This window comes from Taudactylus pleione, unplaced genomic scaffold, assembly GCF_031769625.1.
Source record: "Taudactylus pleione unplaced genomic scaffold, aTauple2 ptg001086l, whole genome shotgun sequence".
NCBI classification, from domain to species: domain Eukaryota; kingdom Metazoa; phylum Chordata; class Amphibia; order Anura; family Myobatrachidae; genus Taudactylus; species Taudactylus pleione.
Genome location: NW_028285487.1, coordinates 1,031,803 through 1,053,407, shown reverse-complemented (window position 1 = coordinate 1,053,407; position 21,605 = coordinate 1,031,803). Strand labels below are relative to the sequence as shown.

Below are 21,605 nucleotides of genomic sequence, written 5' to 3'. Positions count from 1 at the left end.
GTAATCGCAGGCGGCTTCCCATCCGTGGAAATATAGGTACGTACACACACCCACATACAAATCCTTAGGGAGAGATGGTGTAAAGCTGAGTTATTGTACCAACTACTGGATGAGGAGAGTCCAGACTTCAATTGCGGAATCCTTCTTTTAAATAAGCTAGGTACCAGACATAAAACTGATAACAGATCCTACCTCTGCCTTATAAGGATAAGAAGCGATATATATATCTCCGCATATGCATACCTACATACAAGATTAGTAGGTGCGATAATATTTAAAATTAGAACCTGAGCAATACACGTATATGTTCTATAGCAGGGCTTAGTATAAATACATGTGGCTTACCTCAACGCAGGGAGACTGCTCAAGTGTTGCGTGTAGCCATCAGCCTGCTACGGTGTAATGGGCAGGATATTTTATCAGCGTGCTGTCCCAGACTGGTATCGAACCTGGGACCCTTCTGTTACTGGAGTGCTCGCCTTAATCAGTTGAGCTATATATGTGTGCAGAAGAGTAACAATCCACAAACTTAAGGGATTACTGTCCCCAAAAAGTGAGCTGTATTCTAACAGAGCCTTCCCAACATATTAAAAGGGAGACCTGTCCCTTGGGAAAAACCACAGCGCAATCCCCCAATCTAAACAGGGGATAAAGGCCTGCTGTTGTTATTAACACAGCTAAAGAAGTGGCCGTCCCGGCCTCTAATGCTGGGCCACAGGGATGGTAAGCCCAATATGGGATTCTCGTTCCTGAGAATGGATGATTCGGGAGGACCTGACCCAAGGCCTGCCCCCTCAGCCAACGCTGGGTTGAGACCCAACCCAATGGAGAGTTCTCCTCACCCACAGATATCGTTTCAATATTTTTGTATATGTGCTGCCAAAGCGTGCACTGGAACATTGTCAACCTTGCGCAGTGTGCTAATTAACCTCTCTGGAATAAGGCTTGTCCATAGACCACCCGATTAGCAGAGTAGAAAAAAGGTATACACATACATACACATATATATATATATATATATATATATATATATACACACACACACACATATATACATACATCCCTATATGGGATTACATATACATCTACATACACACACACACACACACACACACACAACACGTACATTGTAGGCGCCGGGACACGGGGAGCGATCTGCAGAAGTGACAGAGATGACTCTTACACTGCGCTAGGGCAAAGTTATACCGCGCTGTGTGCGCAAAATGTCCATGCTAGCCTGGAAGAGTCCCGGCTAACATAAGCTGTCCCCTCAACAGAACCGCATAAAGCGGAGTCATAGTGCACCTGCTAAGCGCAAGGTTGAGGGAGGGGCAGCAAAAGGCTAGACATATCCATCAGAGCAGCAGGTGTTAGGGCAATGAGCTATACTGCTGTGGAGGGCGCCGAAGCGGCTTAAACACAAGAGCCCCGAAGTAGCTAGCGCCGGAGCTTATACATTAAAGCACCGCCTCAGCAGACTAACAGCTACGCTGTTATAAAACACACACAAGCACAGGGAGAATATACAAACTCCACACAGGGTCATAGTGGGAAACAAACCCATGACCTCAGTGCTGTGAGGCGGCAATGCTAACCATTACACAGTCTGTGCTGCCCTGTTAAATATATACAGGCTGCCTCAGTGCGACTGGCGCTGTACCTACAGTGAGAGCTCCAGCGCTTTTTGTAAGTGATAGCGCAGTCAGCCGTCTGTCACTTACATGACCTACAGTTAATGGAGCTTCAATACACATCTCCCCCTTGTGGGGGGAGGGGCAGGAGACCCGGACTCAGCCGGCGGCGGGACCCTTTTCTTCCCCGAGCAGGAGTGAGTCAGCGCTGTGCTACACAACGGACCCTCTTAATAAAAGGGGGAGTTGTTTATATTGTAAGCTGTCCCCTCTCCTTAAGAGGGAAGCGCGCTCCCTTGCCGGCGCTGGTCCGCGCTGCATACTCTTAAAAGAACACCTCTCCTGCTAAGTAGGAGAGGAGAGCCTCAGCTGATGTCCACTGCTCCAGTGAAATGACTCAGCGCTGTGCTTGCCGGCTATTGCTGCTGCGGAGCAATAAGGGGGAGAACCCTTACAAATGGCGCCGCTGTTGCAGGACGCGCCATAAGTGTTTGTTTAGGGCGGGTCTCGACGCCGGGTCCGTGCGCTGATTAAGACAGCGGGACTTAGTAGCCACAGCAGCCCGCCTTGTGTGAGGAGGGCAAGCGCGATCGGCGCTGCTAACGAGCTCTCCTATGCAGCAGCGCCGACAGCCGCGTGGTGCACACAGCGCGGCAGTGAGGAGGAAGCCCGACTATAATAGGCGCCGCTAGATTGCATGACGCGCCTCCAGCAGCCCCAGCAACGACCAGGGCTGTAATTTGCGCCCTCGTGACTACAGCACCTAGTGACCCCCTTGACCTGGTATCCGAAGTCGGGGAGAGGGTGGTGCAGGGGCAGGGGAAAGTCGGGCCCTCCTAACAGTGACAGTGTCACTGAGCCCAGCTATACTTCCACTGCTCCTGCTAATCAGGAGCAGTGGTCATACTTACAGCTGCTGCGGCCGGGATGCTGGGCTGAGGGGGCGGAGAGGAACCTGGACACATGCCGGTGTCAGCAGTGGCGGGTCTTCTCGGGGTCCGATGACTCCTTTGTGTGTGCCCCCTCCTCAGGGTCACCGGACACAGGCTGCAGTAGCCGTGTGGTGCCCTTCCCGGCGGCTCCCACGTAGCAGGCAGACTGCCACAGCAAGCAGCCTGCCTGTCCTCAGTCAGCTGAACTGTTATAAAAATTAAAAAATATGAAAAAGGCTGGAGACAGCCTGATGTGCAACCGGCTCTCTCGGGCACATTCTAAAAACTGGGGCTGATGGGGCATAGAGGGGGAGGAGCCAGTCACACTTCTAAATTATTTAAGGCGCCAGGCTCTACTCTACCACCGTCTATACCCCACTGTCTTGAACTCCAGTGTCCCCTAGTGGATGAAGGAGAAAAAGAAAAAAAAAACTGTTTCGCAGTCTACTAGTACAACACCTAATACATCTAAAACGCTTACCAGAAGGCAATAAAGACAACAGAGAATGAGGACACGGGTAGCTAAAGTCAGCAACAATCTTATTAGCTTTCGTAACACACCTTTTAGCAGAAATATCTTCTTAATCTGAGAAAATTATGATAAATGATGTAAGTGCGCAATTCAGCTGCTGGTAGTGTCAAAAAAAAAAAAAGTATCCCCCACACCTACACCAAGTAAACAAATCAAAAATGTTGAAACTTCCTTTCTAGTGCTGATAATACATTACATATGCAGATATTGATATGGATTCTTTCCAGATATCCCTCCACAATTGTGGGGATCTTATCTTCAGTAACTCCCCAGGTACATACCCAAAAGAAGGGGAAAATAACATAATAGTGAAGCACAATTTAATAAAGTCATAAAATACGCATATGATAAATATCCACACTAAAAATCGGAAGACAAGGTGTTCCACAAGTAGCAGACACGCTACCGGGCAGTGGATATTATAGCCGAAGCCAGCAGGAGACCCGGGACTTCCACTGTGCCTATACTATCTACGGGCTTTTTTAGATCTTCCACCCGGTAATTGTTGCCATTCCTGCTACTTGTGGAACACCTTGTCTTCCGATTTTTATTGTGGATATTTATCATGTGTGTATTTTATGACTTTATTAAATTGTGCTTCACTATTATGTTATTTTCCCCTTCTTTTGGGTATGTACCTGGGGAGTTACTGAAGATAAGATCCCCACAGTTGTGGAGGGAAGCTCTAAAGAATCCATATCAATATCTGCATATGTAATGTATTATCAGCGCTAGAAAGGAAGTTTCAACATTTCTGATTTATCTTCTTAATCTGGGTTGGGATTGGCCAATGGTTCTTTCGGCCACTTTAACCACCCTAGCTAAAGAACCACGGTCCGAACATTTGGAATTCACATACCAAACAGTGATAGAATACGTAAGCCTGAACGCTGAAAATCCCGACTGGGGCTGGTAAGTACCCTAACCCTCACCCCCTAACCCTCCCTTAGTGGTGCCTAACCTTTCCTCCCGCCGGTGGTGCCTAAACCTAATCCCCCCAACCCTGCACCCTAAACCTATCCCTCCCGGGGTGGTGCTTAACCCTAATCTCCCCCCAACGGATGCCTAAACCTAACCCCCCCTCTCCCCGAACCCTAAACCTAACCCTCCTGGGATGGTGCCTAACCCCAAGTCCCCTCGGAGGTCCAAAAACCAACCACCCCCCCCTCCTCACCCCCACCCCCCGGCTACGCGCTAACACTGCCCGGCTTACCTTCGTTCAGGAAGCAGTCTGTCTAGATTTCAGCGTCAGGATTTAGAAGGGCGTTGGGATTTCGACGCCCGTCTTTAGTCCCGAGTCGGTATATAAACTCCGAGATTTAGACAGACGGCCTCACAGCCGTTAGCAATTTGACTGTATTCAACTCAGGGGTGGGGGCAGAGTGTAAAAGATTTGTAATCTCTGCTAGAACCAGTGCTGATTGCACAGAGCAGTGGAATATGTTGCTGGGTGCAGTATTAAAATGACAAACAAACATTGTGATTTTAAGTGACTCAGCATCTGAGCACTTACGTAGAGCTGAAGTCTGCCCAATTGTTGGTGGTTGTAGTGGAATCTGTGAAAGCTGCTGATGTGGCTGTGGACGGTGTCACGTGGACAGTGGTTTTGGCTGTAGTGTCTTCTGCCGGTTTTACTGTACTAGGAAACTCGCTCTCAGGCATTCGCTCGGCGTAATTGGCAGGGAACCAGCCCGTCTTCCCTTTCAGTTCACCCCCAAGCCACCCGGGCTCCCCAGTTTGGCTCTCGTCCACCTGCGGATATGGACGGAAATGAGATCCTGTGCAATTGACTTGCTCACTAATTGTACAACTGGCAAACATCGATGTGACTGCAGAGATTCACTGTCGCTATGCAGATCATCTCTACACGCAGTCAAGAATGGCAATGATAAATATCACTGTAGGGTTGGGTCCAATACTAGGATCATGATATGACCTGTATTCCGCTGTACAACTTCTCTCATCAAGATTTAGGAAATCTAATGGTGCATACACACCGTCAGATTTAGCAGGACGATATAAACGATAACGATTTCGTTAGATCGTTTATATCGCGGATTTTTTAGCCCCTTCCAACCTCCAATGTGCGGGCATGGATGGTCGATAACGACCATCGCCCGTGCATGCAGTCCAACCTGTTCGATGTCGTTGATCGCGGGTCGTTTGGGGGTTGGTGCTGTGCTAGATGTTCGATAACGATCATCCAGCTCATGCAGGACGATTAGACGATATCTTTATCGTTGTCTGATCGGACCGTGTGTATGCACCATAAGAGATATCTATATTGGTAACAGCAGTGAGAGTTCAGTGACTGCAAAAAAGAAAAACAATTACACAAAGAAAACAAAAAGAGAAAGCATAAACTTGCTAAAGACTGTATAAAGCAACTAAGCCCAATATTATACACTGATACTTTCATCCTTAATTGACTGTGCTATTGTGCAAATTACCAAGTATGTGAATTGCTCTTACTGAAGTTACTCATTTCTCATGAACATAGGATCAGCCCAAAGAAGCCTCCACTATGTCTAGGTGACCTGTGTACTTTATATCTTACATATTCACACAAGCTGGACCATCTGCCTAGGTACCCAAAGAGCAGGACCACCTTCATTATTCTGTCATCACTTTACCGCATTGGTTTATTATTTCAACTGTTCTTTCCATTTGCAGGAAGCGGCCACTTTAAAACACCATGAAGGCAAGTGAAAGGTTCCCCATCTGATAAGGGAAGGGTTACAGGAACAGCGCAATAAAACCCAAAGCCCCTTAGGTCTGAGTTACTGACTTGCAGTCTAGTAAGAGCCGTACTTATTTATGATTGGTGGATTTAAACACACAGGCATTACCAGAGAGACATGAAAATAAATAGGAGAAGGGGGACTCACTACTTGAACATGGTAACCTGACTCAGGAGCTGTTTAGTCATTTACTTTTCAGGAAAGGGGAAGAAATGTTCCATAATCCTAAACTGCACAGCTGCAGAGTGGAGCAGGGCGTGAATGAACACACTGCATATAGAGGTCTGACTGCCCTTTAACGGCTGGTGAACTGAAAAATCATTACAAATACAAAGTATTAATGCAACAAGCTTTGTACAAATTCCCAGAAGATTTAAATTGTGTTACAATGGTGTTTTGCTGGCAATATGCCCGATAATGTGCTGCTTTTAAAAAGCTAAATCCACTCTGTTCCCATATAACACAATGCCTGGCAGGGAAACACCATGGTTGGATGATAAACCTCAAATGAATAATGGTTCTTATACATGTTGCTACTTTGACTGATATTTAGTCTATATTAACTGTTCAGGTGACAAATCTCAGCATTATGGGGCCAGAAAGATTGCCCAACCCCATAAAACACCCATTTGGGATCTGCCGGTCAGCCGGGAGTTTCTCCCAACCAAGCCGAGGCTTTTCAGTATGAGCGCCGAGGGGCCGCCCAGGCTTTTCTGAATGAGCGGCCGCCCAGGCTTTTCTGAATGAGCGGCCGCCCAGGCTTTTCTGAATGAGCGCCGAGTGGCCGATCAGGCTTTTCTGAATGAGCGCCGAGTGGCCGATCAGGCTTTTCTGAATGAGCGCCGAGTGGCCGATCAGGCTTTTCTGAATGAGCGCCGAGTGGCCGATCAGGCTTTTCTGAATGAGCGCCGAGTGGCCGATCAGGCTTTTCTGAATGAGCGCCGAGTGGCCGATCAGGCTTTTCTGAATGAGCGCCGAGTGGCCGATCAGGCTTTTCTGAATGAGCGCCGAGTGGCCGATCAGGCTTTTCTGAATGAGCGCCGAGTGGCCGATCAGGCTTTTCTGAATGAGCGCCGAGTGGCCGATCAGGCTTTTCTGAATGAGCGCCGAGTGGCCGATCAGGCTTTTCTGAATGAGCGCCGAGTGGCCGATCAGGCTTTTCTGAATGAGCGCCGAGTGGCCGATCAGGCTTTTCTGAATGAGCGCCGAGTGGCCGATCAGGCTTTTCTGAATGAGCGCCGAGTGGCCGATCAGGCTTTTCTGAATGAGCGCCGAGTGGCCGATCAGGCTTTTCTGAATGAGCGCCGAGTGGCCGATCAGGCTTTTCTGAATGAGCGCCGAGTGGCCGATCAGGCTTTTCTGAATGAGCGCCGAGTGGCCGATCAGGCTTTTCTGAATGAGCGCCGAGTGGCCGATCAGGCTTTTCTGAATGAGCGCCGAGTGGCCGATCAGGCTTTTCTGAATGAGCGCCGAGTGGCCGATCAGGCTTTTCTGAATGAGCGCCGAGTGGCCGATCAGGCTTTTCTGAATGAGCGCCGAGTGGCCGATCAGGCTTTTCTGAATGAGCGCCGAGTGGCCGATCAGGCTTTTCTGAATGAGCGCCGAGTGGCCGATCAGGCTTTTCTGAATGAGCGCCGAGTGGCCGATCAGGCTTTTCTGAATGAGCGCCGAGTGGCCGATCAGGCTTTTCTGAATGAGCGCCGAGTGGCCGATCAGGCTTTTCTGAATGAGCGCCGAGTGGCCGATCAGGCTTTTCTGAATGAGCGCCGAGTGGCCGATCAGGCTTTTCTGAATGAGCGCCGAGTGGCCGATCAGGCTTTTCTGAATGAGCGCCGAGTGGCCGATCAGGCTTTTCTGAATGAGCGCCGAGTGGCCGATCAGGCTTTTCTGAATGAGCGCCGAGTGGCCGATCAGGCTTTTCTGAATGAGCGCCGAGTGGCCGATCAGGCTTTTCTGAATGAGCGCCGAGTGGCCGATCAGGCTTTTCTGAATGAGCGCCGAGTGGCCGATCAGGCTTTATTAAATGAGCAGTGAATGGCCAATCAAACCTATACGTGTATGGCCAAATCTGACAATGACCTAGCTAACGGCCGACTGGCTTGAGCTGGGTAAAGACACCTTTAGACCAAAGCCTTTTTAGGAATGTTACATTTTCCTGCCTGCTAGAAGGGAGCAAGGTTCGTTAGCCTGCATACAATCCCATATCAATCATTATCTTCAATCCTCACCATGATAATATCTCCTGGCTGGATAGTGATCTCATCATGACTTCTTGCATCGAAAGGATAGAGTGCCCGGTAATACACAACCTTCACATCCCCATGAGAGATTGTTAGTGGTCCTTTTTCTGAAAAGACTAATAAAGTACATAAATGCTTTCCATGTAAATCAATCAGTTATGTAATGCTGTGCTGGCAAAACACACACACACACACACACACACACACACACACACACGCGGTATGGTCCATAGACGTTAAAAGCTGTAGTATGAAATATACTTCTGCATATAGTAACCTCTTTGTTAGGACCATAATAAAATATTCCAGCCTTCTATGGTGTCCCCAAGGGACAACCTGATGCCTTGGTTGGGTAATAATACAGTGAGGTCGACATTACATCAATCTGTAGAGATAACCCCATGAGGGCCTGGAAATGGACAATGTGAGTAGCAGGCTATAAATTGCACAATCACTGCTGGTCCTGCACCCCAAACCTTCAGGAAAGTTACCAATTTCCATCCTGGCTCTAGTTATAATAAATTGGACAGTATAGTATAGTGCAGAGGTTTCTAAACTCAGGCACTGATTCAGAGCCGGGCGCTCTGACAGCCAGAGCTATAGTGAGCTGCCAGGAAGATGGTCGCGATGGTCAAGACCATCGGGCTTGTGACGAGACCCTTGTGGTAGGGTCCAGTTGCCACAAGCTCCAGGGTGCTTTCGGCTCTAACAGAGCCGAAAGCACTCTCACTGACATCACTTGTGATGTCAGCGGGGCCGGCCCCAGACGGTAGGCGTTCCCATGGGAACGCCTCCATCTGGGCAGCCACGCCCCCGGCCCGCCCACCAAACGGGGCATGCTGTCACTCAACATCGACAGCGCGCCCCCTTTGGTGCGAGACCCGGAGTGACGGATTGACCGTCGCTATCCGAGTCTCGCGCATGCGCACTGGGCCACCACTGACCCGCTTGCGAGCGCATAACGCTAGCGGGTCTGAATCAGGCCCTCAGTCCTCAAGGCACCCTAACAGTCCAGGTTAAGGTCTGAATCAGGGCAGCATTTTTTATTTTTTTTTGAGAGCCGGCCTCCTGGCCACTCGCTAAGCTGTGGGTGACCACCCACAGCTTTTGCGAGCGGCCAGGTGATGGTCGCAACCATCGTGACCATCGGGCTTGCGAAGAAACCCTTGTGGTAGGGTCTCGTCCATCGCAAATCCCGGAAGCTCACTACTGAGGCCGCCCCCAAACGGCAGACATTCCTTCGGGAACGCCTCCGTTTGGCCAGCCACCACCCCCCCCTGTCCGCCTCCAAAACGAGGCGAGCTGACAATCACAATCGACAGCCGCCCCGTTTTGGTGCGAGACCCGTAGCGACGGAGCGCCAGTCGCTGGCCGGGTCTCGCGCATGCGCTTGCAAGCGGGTCTGAAACAGGCCCACGGTTCGTTAAATCAAATTGACAGAGGTACTAATTAAGCCACCTGTGCTCAAGGATGGATATCCTTAAAGCCTGGACTGTTGGGGTGTCTTGAGGACGGAGTATGGGAACCATTGGTATACAGTGACAAAGCTGTAGCTATAAAGCAACATTTGTATCTATATCACCACAAAAACTCAGGAACCAGCATTGTGCTGACTGCAAATTGCCATCAGATCACAGCTCATACTAAAGTGATTGCGTGTTAGATGCCAGCCCACACGCACACACCTGTACCTGTCCATGGGACGCGTGCTCCTGGCTGGAAAGGTTTGCTGGGTTTTTCTTGGATCTCAGGTTTTTGCTCTTCCTCAGACTTCTTTACAGGTTCTTCCCTCTTCTGTTTTTCCTCATCTTGCAGCAGTTTGTGCCGTGCTGGTTCCTCCTGCTTCACGCGGTCCTGCCACTGTTTCTCCTGCTCGTGTGCCTTCCTAAAAGAGGGATCATGATGAGGTAGAGGGTACATTGCCACACGTGTTAAGGGCTCTTCTGGTCAACTGCGTCCCTGTCACGGTTATAATGTCTTACAGCCCCCACAATACACACACACACACACACACACACACACACACACACACACACACACACTGTAAGGGTTGCAGGTCTGTGCCATGTTTGGGTCTGTTTTCATTTGTTAATGGGCAATAACTCACTGGCAGAGGGAGCAGAACAAGAAAGACCAGCAGCCATATACAGTAGCGACTAACGGTGCGAATCATCAAGTAGGAGGGGGGGGGGGGGGGGGAAATCTCTAAACTGGGGAATAGTCGCATAAAAAGGAAAAGCAGCTTTAATATTTAAAGCCTAAAATGTCCCATCAGCAAATACCTATCCTGTGATATACAGAAGGTGGAGTAAAATAAAACATGCCTAGTTTTAGATGGTACATTTGTCCATTCGCAGTATGTAGCCATATTACTTGTTTCAAACTCCTACAGATGTGTCCTCATACACCTAGCCTCCTTGTGCGTTAAACAGCCCTTCTAGTCACGCCGAACGTCTTTTTACCTTCAAATGCGTATTATTTGCAAAGTGAAGCAAATAGTTAGCACAAGCAGCTTCTGCTGATTAAAATGATATGTGACATGCCTATGTTCTGTGTGCGTCTGCGAGTGTATCTACTTGCGAAATGCTACGTTAGTGTCAGCAGGTGTAACACTGTAACGTAGCGTTTCACATGCTGTATATAATTTTAATCAGCAGAAGCTGCTTCTGCTTCCTATCACTGTGCGAATAAGACGCATTTGAAGGTAAAAAGACGCACAAAAATACGCTCGGTGCTACAGAGTCTCACAAGGAGCTCCCGCGTTGTGTAGCACAACTTGTATAGCACGGAGGATATATGTATGTGGACACATCTATACTTCCCTATACAGTGTAACCTTGTGAGCAGGGCCCTTTTACCTTGTCTTGTTTAATTACTATGTTGTTCCAATTGTAAAGTGCTCTGGAACATGCTGGTGCTATATAAATAACAATTAAATAAATGTCCATAACCACTGAGGCATAAATACATGATAATCACCGGATCATATGAACGGGGGGGGGGGGGACATGAAAGAAGAGGATGTTACACCTGAGACTGCTCTACATGTCACAGCCCACTTACTGACCTCCCAAACACGGGCCAGTTACTGAGGCTATTAAGTCTTCTCCATCCTTAGTTTTAACAAATAGCCTACCTACTGTCACTAGTGCCACTAATCACTCGTTACTACTGAAATACCGGCAAATGTTATGCAGTTTTCTATCATTTGAACAATGTGGGTAAAATGTAATAGCCTTCGGGTTGTGGGAAGTGCCAAGATCTCGGGAGATTTAACCGTGACATTTAAAGTTGCTTTAAATCTCCCAGGTTCAGTCTCCCAAATCACTGCACTTTCTGCAACCTGCAGGCCTTGGTGTGACAATGACATTTCTTTTTATCCAGGTCAGGGAATCATTATTATTCCAGCTTTTGTGGAACTACAAGTACCAGACAGCCTCCACTATCAAGACGCCAGTTATTACTAACTCTTCAAGTAAGGCAGCAAGTGTCAAGATCATGTAATCAACAACTGCAGCCTTTCGTTTGATGTGTGTGGCAGATCTCTAGTTAGCAATTTTGTGCTGGCAGGGCCATGATGAAACTTGTAGTGCTACAGCTGACACGCTTGATCTTCAAATACTTGGAACAGAAACGACAGAAACCAGCATGGTACACTGCCACATCTGCACTCAGGGCCTGATTCAGCACGGATCCCAAATGCTAAAGCACACGCAGATGGAGGACTGTCGCGTACTGCGCATGCATTTCAGATAATATGAGATATGGTAAGAACTTACCCTTGTTATCTCTATTTCTACGAAGTCCATAGGGTTCCACAGGAAACCTTGGGGTATAGGTGATGACGTCAGGCATCGGGCACCATAGAGTTAAGTTTTCAGTCCTCCCAGGATGCACTAGGGTCCCCCTCCTATACCCCGCCCCCGAGCCAAGGCACCTCAGTTAGTTAGCAAGCCATAGGCCGGAGGAGGAGAAGGAAGAGAGAGAAAAAAGATCTGGACACACACAAGAATCACATTCTCACCAGAGGGAGACGGAAAAACCGGTGACCAGAGTAAAGCCATTTTCTGTAGCACAAGTGCGACAGGGCGGGAGTCCTGTGGAACCCTATGGACTTCGTAGAAATAGAGATAACAAAGGTAAGTTCTTACCATATCTCATATTTTCTACTTCAGGGTCCATAGAGTATCCACAGGATACCTTGGGGATGTCCCAAAGCAGTATCCTTTAAGGTTGGGGAAGCGCCTGTGCTGAAAGGAGAATCCGCCGCCCGAAGGAAGCATCCTGAGAGGCGAAGGTGTCAAACCTGTAATACCTCACGAAGGTATGGACAGAGGACCACGTAGCAGCCTTGCAGATCTGGACTGCAGAGGCACCACGTCGAGCTGCCCACGAAGGACCCACAGACCTAGTGGAATGAGCCTTCACAGAAGGAGGAACCGGCAGACCTTCATGAAGATAAGCTTCAAAAATAGCCATACGGATCCAGGCTGCCAAAGTTTGCTTTGAAGCAGGCCAACCCTTTTTACAGAAGCCATAGAGGACAAACAAGGCGTCCGACTTCCTAAACGAAGAAGTGCGGTCAACATAAGTCCTTAAGGCCCGCACAACATCCAAAGTGGCCTCACCCACTGAAAGGCCAGGTGAGTTAAAGGCCGGAACAACTATTTCCTCGTTAACATGAAACTGGGAAACAACTTTGGGAAGAAATTCAGGTCGAGTGCGTAGCACTGCCATGTTCCCATGAAAAATCAAGAAAGGGGGTCTACAAGAAAGAGTTGAAAAACGTCCGGGTGCAGGGACCATTCTCCCGGATGAACGTCCTGGCGACTGAGAAAGTCTGCCTCCCAGTTTAGCACTCCCAGGATGAAGACAGCTGATATGGCCGGAAGATTGCGCTCCGCCCATACCAGGATCCGAGACACCTCTACGAGAGCCGCCCGACTTCGGGTTCCTCCTTGCCGGTTTATGTAGGCCACGGTGGTAGCGTTGTCCGACTGGACCTGCACTGGGTGACCTTGGAGAACTCGACGTGCCTGCTGGAGAGCGTTGAACACCGCTCGGAGTTCCAAGATGTTTATGGGAAGCTCTGCTTCTGCCGGAGTCCACCTGCCTTGGAACAAGTGTGGACCCGAAACTGCTCCCCAGCCCCGAAGACTGGCGTCCGTCGTCAACAGGACCCAATTCGCCACCCAGAACGGACGACCCTTGTTGAGATGGGTCGTCTGCAACCACCAGGCCAGGGACAGGCGAACCTCCGGAGTGAGCACTATCGTCTGGGATTTTAGAGACTGAGGCAGTCCATTCCACTTGGACAGGATCAGGTGCTGCAGAGGTCTGGAGTGAAACTGGGCATATTCCACCATGTCGAATACCGACGCCATGGAGCCCAGTAACCTCATCGCCGAGTGTAGAGACACCCGGCGGCTCTGCAGACAACTGCGCACCCTCGACTGTAAGGCAGAGATCTTTTCCCCCGTCACAAAGATCCTTTGCTGTCCCGAGTCCAATAAGGCTCCGAGGTGCAGAATCCACTGAGACGGGACCAGTGTGAACTTCTGCCAGTTTATTAACCAGCCGTGCCGTTGCAGTAACGCAATGGTCAGGTCCAAGTGGCGCAGAAGGAGCTCCGGAGATCCTGCCACTAATAGAAGGTCGTCCAAGTGCGGCAACATGCGGACCCCCTGCAGCCGCAGGGAAGCCGCCATGACCGCCATCACCTTGGTGAAAACACGTGGTGCTGTCGCCAGGCCAAAAGGTAACGCCCGGAACTGAAAGTGGTCGCTGCGGAATGCAAACCTGAGGAACCGCTGATGGCGCAAAAGAATAGGGACATGCAGGTAAGCGTCCTGTATGTCCAATGACACCATGTAGTCCCCAGGTTCCAGCGCCAGAATGATGGACCGTAGGGTCGCCATCCGAAACTTTGGCACCTGCAAAGATTTGTTGAAAGCCTTGAGGTTGAGAATCGGACGAAACGACCCATTGGGTTTCTGCACCAAAAAGAGATTGGAATAGAAACCCTGGCCCTTCTGGGAGAATGGAACAGGCACTATAACTCCAGCCTGGAGCATAGTGTGCAAAACTTTCCGCAGCTCCGTGGCTTTGTTCCGGTCTGATGGTAGACCCGTGGTGAAGAATCGAGCCAGAGGTCTGTGCCGGTAGGAGAGGGCATACCCGTGTGAGACCACCTCGAGAACCCAAGTGTCTGTCGTGGTGACCGACCAACACCGAGCGAACTGCAGCAGGCGGCCTCCCACTTTGGGATCCCCCAAAGGGAGGCCCGGACCGTCAGGCCGCAGGCTTATCATCTGGCTTAGGGGCCGGACGTCTGGTACTCCAGGCCTGCTTCCGGGGCTTGGCCGATTTCTTGAGGCCAGCCTGTCGGGGAAAGGACTGTCTTAGGCCTACCCTGGGCCCTATAAGACCGAAAGGACGGAGTACCTGAACGAGAAGGAACAGCAGCCGACGGGAGACATGCCGATTTAGCTGCCGCCAGCGTGGCTACAATTTTGTCCAGGTCCGGACCGAAGAGAACTTCTCCGTTAAAAGGCAACGCCTCCAAACCCTTTTTGGAATCAGCGTCCGCCTTCCAAGATCGCAACCACAAGGTGCAACGAGCAGCCACAGCTGCCGAAGAAATTCGAGACGCCAGGGTACTAACATTCAAGGCCGCTTCGTTGATATAAGTGGCCGAATCCCGGAGATTGCCGATCAACTCCGTCTGCTCAGCCGAACAGTCGGAATCGAAGGACGCCTCCAACGTATCAGCCCAGCGCTCCATAGCTCGGGCAACACAGCAAATGGCCATAGCCGGCCGCGCAGCCCCCCCGCAAGGGAATAGACGGACTTCAGGCAGATCTCCACCTTGCGGTCCGTAGCATCCTTAAGGGAGGACATGGATGGCATGGGTATTGTGGCACTACGGACAAGGCGTGTCACATGAGAATCCACCTGAGGAGGGGATTCCCACTTAGCAAAATAATTGTCCGCAAATGGATACGCCACTGCTAAACGCCTTTGAGGCTCATATATCGTTTGCCTGGCTGTTTCCACGCTTCCTCTAGGTGGTCAACTAATTGCCCCGAAAGAGGAAACACTGCAGTATCTCCTTTAACATCTTTGAAAAAGGCGTATTTGGACTTTGATACCGGAGGCTCCTCATCCTCAATAACTAAAGCAGTACGGACTGCACGAATATGGCCAGGTATATACACCATAGACTTAGCGTCCGACTCTTTAGGGCGGGAAGTTTCCTGGTCAGAAAGATCCAGAATCTCCCCATCATCGGACGTCCCGTCGTCATCCTCATAACGAGCAGACAGAGACGCCACCGGCCGCATCACAGACTCCTTGTAACACTTCTGACAACTACTGTACAGAGCTTGTTAACGAATTAACCCACGCAGGCTCATGAGAGACCTGAGGGGGGGAAATAGGGAGACTGTGGGGTACCATCAATTGTCTTGGGAAACCCTGCATGGGTGACGACACCACTGACTGCTGGGACAAACCCATCTGAGGGAAGGCAGGCTGCGGAGCTAACTGGCCCACGGGGGTTGTAAGCGCTTTGGCAAAACAAGCCCAGGGCGGCTCCTGTACCGGAGCTGTGACCGTAATCGGTCGAGTCAACGAATAACACCGTCGATATAGTCCTTCCGCACTGCCGTCCCCCTCCGCTATAGGTACCTTGCATGTAGTACATAACAGCTGGAGAGGAAAATCACTTTCAGACATAATGGTAAGTATGTGACCCCTCTCATTGATACTCGTTAGTATAGTGTGAGACCACCCTGCAAGCACCGCACCGCAAGGGCTTTAGCAGAAAGAACAGGGACAGTTAAATGCTGACAGATAGAAAATGAAAGTACAGGCAGCAGACGCTAGCATAGGTCACATACAGGTCACATACAATGCAAAGAAATCAATTCCTGCACTATCAACGCTGATCCTCAACTACACAGACTCAGAGCCTGGTAGGAAACAGCGCTGCATACACAGACCTTATCCAACGGAGGAGAGGTATGCAGGGGGACCCAGACCACGATGCCACTGTTCTTCAGCGTCCAGCAGCGTTCACCATGCTTCTTGCAAAGATGGCCACCGAGGAGCAGAGAGGAGGCCGGCCTGGGGGAGAAGTGCTGACACAGGACCAGTCAGCGTGTGCAGAGAGGGCTGTGTGCAGCGGGGGAGGCGCCGGCTGTGAGACAGGGAAGGCGCGCTCCCCTGGCATGCATTTAACCCCTGGGACGCCGCAGCGCTACCGCTCTGCCGCGGTCCTGCTGTCCCAGGGGGGTAGTGGAAGCGCAGGTTAGAACCTGGCTCCACGCTGCAGCCAGTCCCCAGGGAGCCCCCTGCCTGGGGACTCTGGACCATGTGTTTCAGCGGGGACCCACCGCGGGACCCCGCTGCTTACCTTTGTCCGACTTGATTCCGGCCATGGTCCTAAACATCTGGGGTCACCGCTAGCTGTGACCCCAGATGTCTACCAGCATCCCCGGATCAGTACCGGCGTTCTGGTACCGGCGGGGGTGTAGGGAAGACAGCATGGACGTCAGGACTGACTGTCCATGCTGTACTTCCAGATGTGCAGCCACAGCTGCTTGAAGAAAACTTCAGGGGCTCTTCTTAGCCCCCACTCCAACAGGTGCATCAGACTCCGGCCGGGCATCAAACTAAACTGAGGTGCCTTGGCCCGGGGGCGGGGTATAGGAGGGGGACCCTAGTGCATCCTGGGAGGACTGAAAACTTAACTCTATGGTGCCCGATGCCTGACGTCATCACCTATACCCCAAGGTATAATTGGATACCCTATGGACCCTGAAGTAGAAAATAAGGTATCATTGCGATCGCATCGTGATCACGGAGACCACGAAGAGCCATCGCAGAGTGGCAGGCAGAGCGCGTTTAGGTGGTGGTGTCGGTTTGGGTGTCGGAGAAACGCAGGCATGTCTGACCGTTTGAACGCCGTTACAGGGGCGTGCATAAATTAGCCACTGCGACGCCATACGCAGATTAAGTGCTCACTGCGAGTAAGGTATGACCTGCTGTAATTGTCATTGAGGCTCTGATGTTACCGATGTTTTAGCTGGATTGCAAGTTATTACGGATGTGAGATAGGGGAAGTGGGCGTCTGAATGTTGGTCTGCGACGGCTTTGCGATTGCATATTTTCGCAGCAGACCTGCGTGCGATTACGGAGCTGCTATCGCAATAACAATCCGTAAAGAATCAGGCCCTCTGTTCGGACAGAATGAGATCTAAGTAGATGAAGAGCCACTCTATTAAGTCAGCTTTATGTGACCAACCTGCAAAGAGACCATCTTGTCTGGAGCTCATGCGGATGGCTGTAAACGTTTGCACAATCTTACCCTAAACCTACAAATAAGTGAGATGCGTAGAGATTCTTGTCCCTTCCTCCAGCTAACACAGGTACCTATATATGCAGAACAGGCTTTTGATGTAGGTAAAGCTAAATCCTTTACGCAAACGTGCTTCACACGGCTGTTTTCTCTCTCTGTCTGGCCTGACAAGTGCTGCCCTGTAATTTTCCATCTCAGGTTGCTTCCTAAACAATAAATATATATACACAGTTACACACCAGGAGGAGGCCTGTTACCTTCCACAGTACAACCCATTAATATCCACAAATCTCCACACAAAATATTGTTCATGGCTCAAAATGAATAAAGTAGACACCACTATTCTTATCACCTATTCAAATGTACGGAGAACTCCCCATTACTGTAATTGTGCATTTCCTCCTGCAACCTTTCCATTGACTGGCTGTGGTAAGTGCTTTCTGAGCATTAGATCTGCTGTCGTCTCCGCATCAGTTATATATAATGCAGAGAGCGGAATGGGTATGTAATACCGGCTGTCAGGAAGCCTCCTGTCAAAATACAGACAGCGGCATCCAGATGGTTGGTATCCCGTCAGGGTTCGGGTAAGTATACTTACTCTCCCCCCCAACCCTCCATTCTTGTAGCGTAACCCTAACCCTCCCAGTTAGTGCCTAAACCTAACCCTCCCCCTGTGGGGTGCCCAACTTTAATCTCCTCCCCACCAAAACCTAACCCTAACCCCGCTACGCTGCCTAAACCTAACACGCTAAGGGCACCCCGGACTTACCTCGTTTAGGCTGCCATCCTTCTGGATTCCGGCGTCGGGATTAAGATAGGCGTCGGTACTTCAACGCCCATCTTAAGTCCCATGTTGGACTTCCAGTGTTGGGATTCAGACTGGCAGCATGCCGCCCACCGGTCGGTCTGATAACTACATCCCGCAGAGAGCAGCTGTCATGTTGTATCACTGAAGCAATGACCTACACGGCCTTTACCAAAACTAAAAGAAAAAAAAAATGAATGTCTGGGATATCTTATCTGGAATCCAGTTACAGAGAAAGATCCATAAATCAGAAAAAAATAAAATGGGATATTAGTTCTTATCTGTTAAATCCTTTTCACAGAGTCCATGGTGGACACTGGGAACATGGGTCTAGGTGAAGCTGGAGGAGCCCAAAGACAGAAAGGACGAGGAGAGGAGGAAAAGGACAGTCACACAGAACAAGAGTCACGTAACTTGAGACCTACATGTGTGCTGGACCATAAACCTTTGAAAGCACGGGGCGGAAGGGTGGGCGTCCAGTGTCCCTCATGGATTTAGTGAAAAGGATTTAACAGGTAAGAAACAATCTCATTATCAGTGGGGGACATTGGAACCATGGGACGTCCCAAAGCTGTACCCTTAAGGGAGGGAATGCTCTTGTGCTGTGCATAAGACATGTCACCTGAAACTAGTCTCTATAGAGGCAAAGATGTAAAAACCAGTAGAATCTGATAAATGTAAGTGCAGAGGACCACGTAGCCAACTGGCCGAGCTGTTCCACCGAAGCACCTCGCCTAGCCGTGCAGGAAATACCCATTGACTGGGTGGAATGGGCTCGAACGAAGTCTGGAACCGGTTTATTTGCCAAAGTATAAGCCTGTGGAATTACCAGTCTGATCCAACATGCCAGAGCGTTTGGTAGCCAGCCAACCGTGATTATTGAAGTCATAAAGGACAAAAAGACTGTCTGAATGGCAAATATCCTTGGTCCTGTCCACATAAATGCGGAGAGCTCGCACTATATAAAAGGAAGCTAGTGAAGAATCTGGTTCCTGAGACACTGTCTACAGAAAAGAGGGACGCACAATCTCCTGGGTGATATGAAACTTGGATACCACCTTCAGAAGGTAACAAGCCTCATATGGAGGGAGAATTGCCCGATCCTGATGAAAATAAACTAATTTATGAGCCATAGCGCTCAAATCAGACCCCAGTCGGGCTGAATATATTGCCAATTGTCATCCACATGAGCCAGCGAAGGTACACAGATTCTAGAGGTTCGAAAGTATAAAACTGGAGGGTCCGCAGCACTAGCAGTAATATGCAGTACCCCTGAAGAAATGTCTGAACCGCTGGTGAAAATGCAAACTTGCGTTTAAACAAGACCGAAAGTGCAGACACTTACCTTCAAGGAGGAGAAACGAAGGCACACGTCTAACCCCGCCTGTAAGAAAGAGAAGACCCTTGAAATGTCGGAAATACAGACTGGATGCACTTTCCTGACGGAACATCAGGCAAAATAAGCCAGTCCGGAGCAACCAGGATGGCTTGAGCTGCCATCGAATTACAGTCTGCGAAGACAGCAGCAAAATCAGAGAGAACAGGTTAGTGAGAGGAAACGTCCACCAAACGGAGAGAGCGTATACGAGTGAAGAGCCTAGATCTCTGGTTCGGGGCCAGAACTTGGGAAGTTTGTGGTTGTGGCGGGAGGCCATCGTGTCTATGTCTGGAGTTACCCAATGGTGCACCAACATGTTAAAAACTTGAGGGTGGACAGACCAATCGCCTGCTTGTACGACCTGACGACTGAGAAAATCCACTTCCCAGTTCTGGACCCCTGGAATGTAAACCACAGAGAGAGTGGGAAAGAAGCATTCTGCCCACTACAATATTTGGTGAACTCTCCCATAGCACCTGCACTTCTGGTGCCTCCTTTATAGCAGATGTAAGAAACCGATCGCGTTATCCAATTGAACCTTCAGGTTCTTGCCCTGAAGGTGTGGGTTCCCTGCCAAAAAGCATGATAAAAAAAAAGGCTTGCATCCGTGGGGAGAAGAAACGAATCCTGAATTAGGAAGGGCCGAACCTTGTCCAAATTTGAAGACACGAGCCAACATAGCATGGAGTGACGAACCTCCTGGGACAATACCAGCACCTGAGTGAAGAGGAAGGTGCAATCGGTTCCACCTGGAAAGGAGCTTCAACTGGAGAGGTCTGGAGTAAAACTGAGCATATCTCACCATGTCGGAGGAGGAAACTAACCTGCCCAGCACCCTCAGACATAGATGAACTGACACCCAATGCATTCGAAGAGACCTAACCTTTTTCTGCAGGGATACACTTGTTTTTTGGGCAGAAAGACACGTTGTGACCTGGAATCCAAGAAGTTCCCCCAGACGGAGCATCCTTTGGAATGTAGAAAGGCTGGACTGAATGCCAATTAACGAGCCATGTGTCTGAAAAACTTCCACAGGAATATATATTTCTGCAGGTTAAGAGGAGACTCCACCAGTATTACCAACTCATCCAGGTAAGAGAGGAATCTGATTTCCTGAAGCCGAAGGTCAGCCATCATGAAGGACATAAATTTTGTGAAAACAAGAGAAGCTGTTGACTGGAAATGCTCAGAGAGAATTGCAAAGCAGAGAAACTGCTGGGGTCTACCCGAATGGGAAGCATTTTGATGTCCAGGGACGCCATGAAATCTCCCTCCTCCAAGGGCTGAAAATTAGACAGAAGGTATTCCATCCTGAACCTAGAAACCCTGCGGAAGACATTGAGGGATTTCAAGTTAAGGACAGGGCGTTCGGAGCCTTCCGTCTTCTGAACTAGGAAAAGTTTGGTGTAAAAGCCATTACCTCTTTGACGAGGAACTGGAATGATAACCCTGGAGGCCAGAAGAGACCGGATGGACTCATTTAAGACTTTTGCTTTGGTGAGGTCGACCCGAAGTCCTGTTAAGTACTGGCGTGTCTAGAGTTCTTTGAAGGTTAAAGAATACCCCCTTGATGCTATGCTTCTTACCCAAGAATTGGTGGTTGTTCGCAGCCAGACCTTGGAGAAAAGCAGAAGACTGCCTCACACAATGGGTACGCCCAGGTGGGAGTCCAGATCATGACGAAATTCTGGCCAAGCCTGTCTAGTCTTCGACTTGCCTCCTCAACGAGGAACCCTGGTTCCTGGGCGAAGACTGACTTCTCGGTTTCCCCTGATGCCGAAATGAGCGAAAGGAAGAAGTCCTTTCTTTTAGGGGCTGTGGAACAGAGGACGGCTGTCATTGAAGCGGCCACAGTTGCGATAATTGTATCCAATTCAGTACCAAACAGAATATCTTCACTAAAAGGGAAGAGATTTCAGGGCCTTCTTTGATTCTGAATCAGCACTCCCGGAACAAAGCCAGAGAGCTCACCTGGCGGCCACTGC

The 21,605-nt window shown here is 49.8% G+C and overlaps 1 protein-coding gene across 5 annotated transcripts in view; it reads right to left on the bottom strand.

Moving 5' to 3' along the window:
• Nucleotides 1-21,605, bottom strand: part of ITSN1 (intersectin 1) — a 161,186-nt gene that overhangs the window by 61,912 nt on the left and 77,669 nt on the right. For 4 of the 5 annotated variants that reach the window (XR_015874870.1, XM_088461696.1, XM_088461695.1 and 1 more), the window contains 3 exons: nucleotides 9,762-9,961; nucleotides 8,065-8,192; nucleotides 4,609-4,847 (listed from right to left, as the gene is read on the bottom strand). Coding sequence is in view for 4 of the 5 variants with exons in the window: in XM_088461696.1 (XP_088317822.1) it covers nucleotides 4,609-4,847; nucleotides 8,065-8,192; nucleotides 9,762-9,961 (567 nt within the window). In the remaining variant the exon portion in view is untranslated. The remainder of the gene's footprint in view (nucleotides 1-4,608; nucleotides 4,848-8,064; nucleotides 8,193-9,761; nucleotides 9,962-21,605) is intronic. The other variant, XM_088461697.1, reaches the window with a different exon arrangement.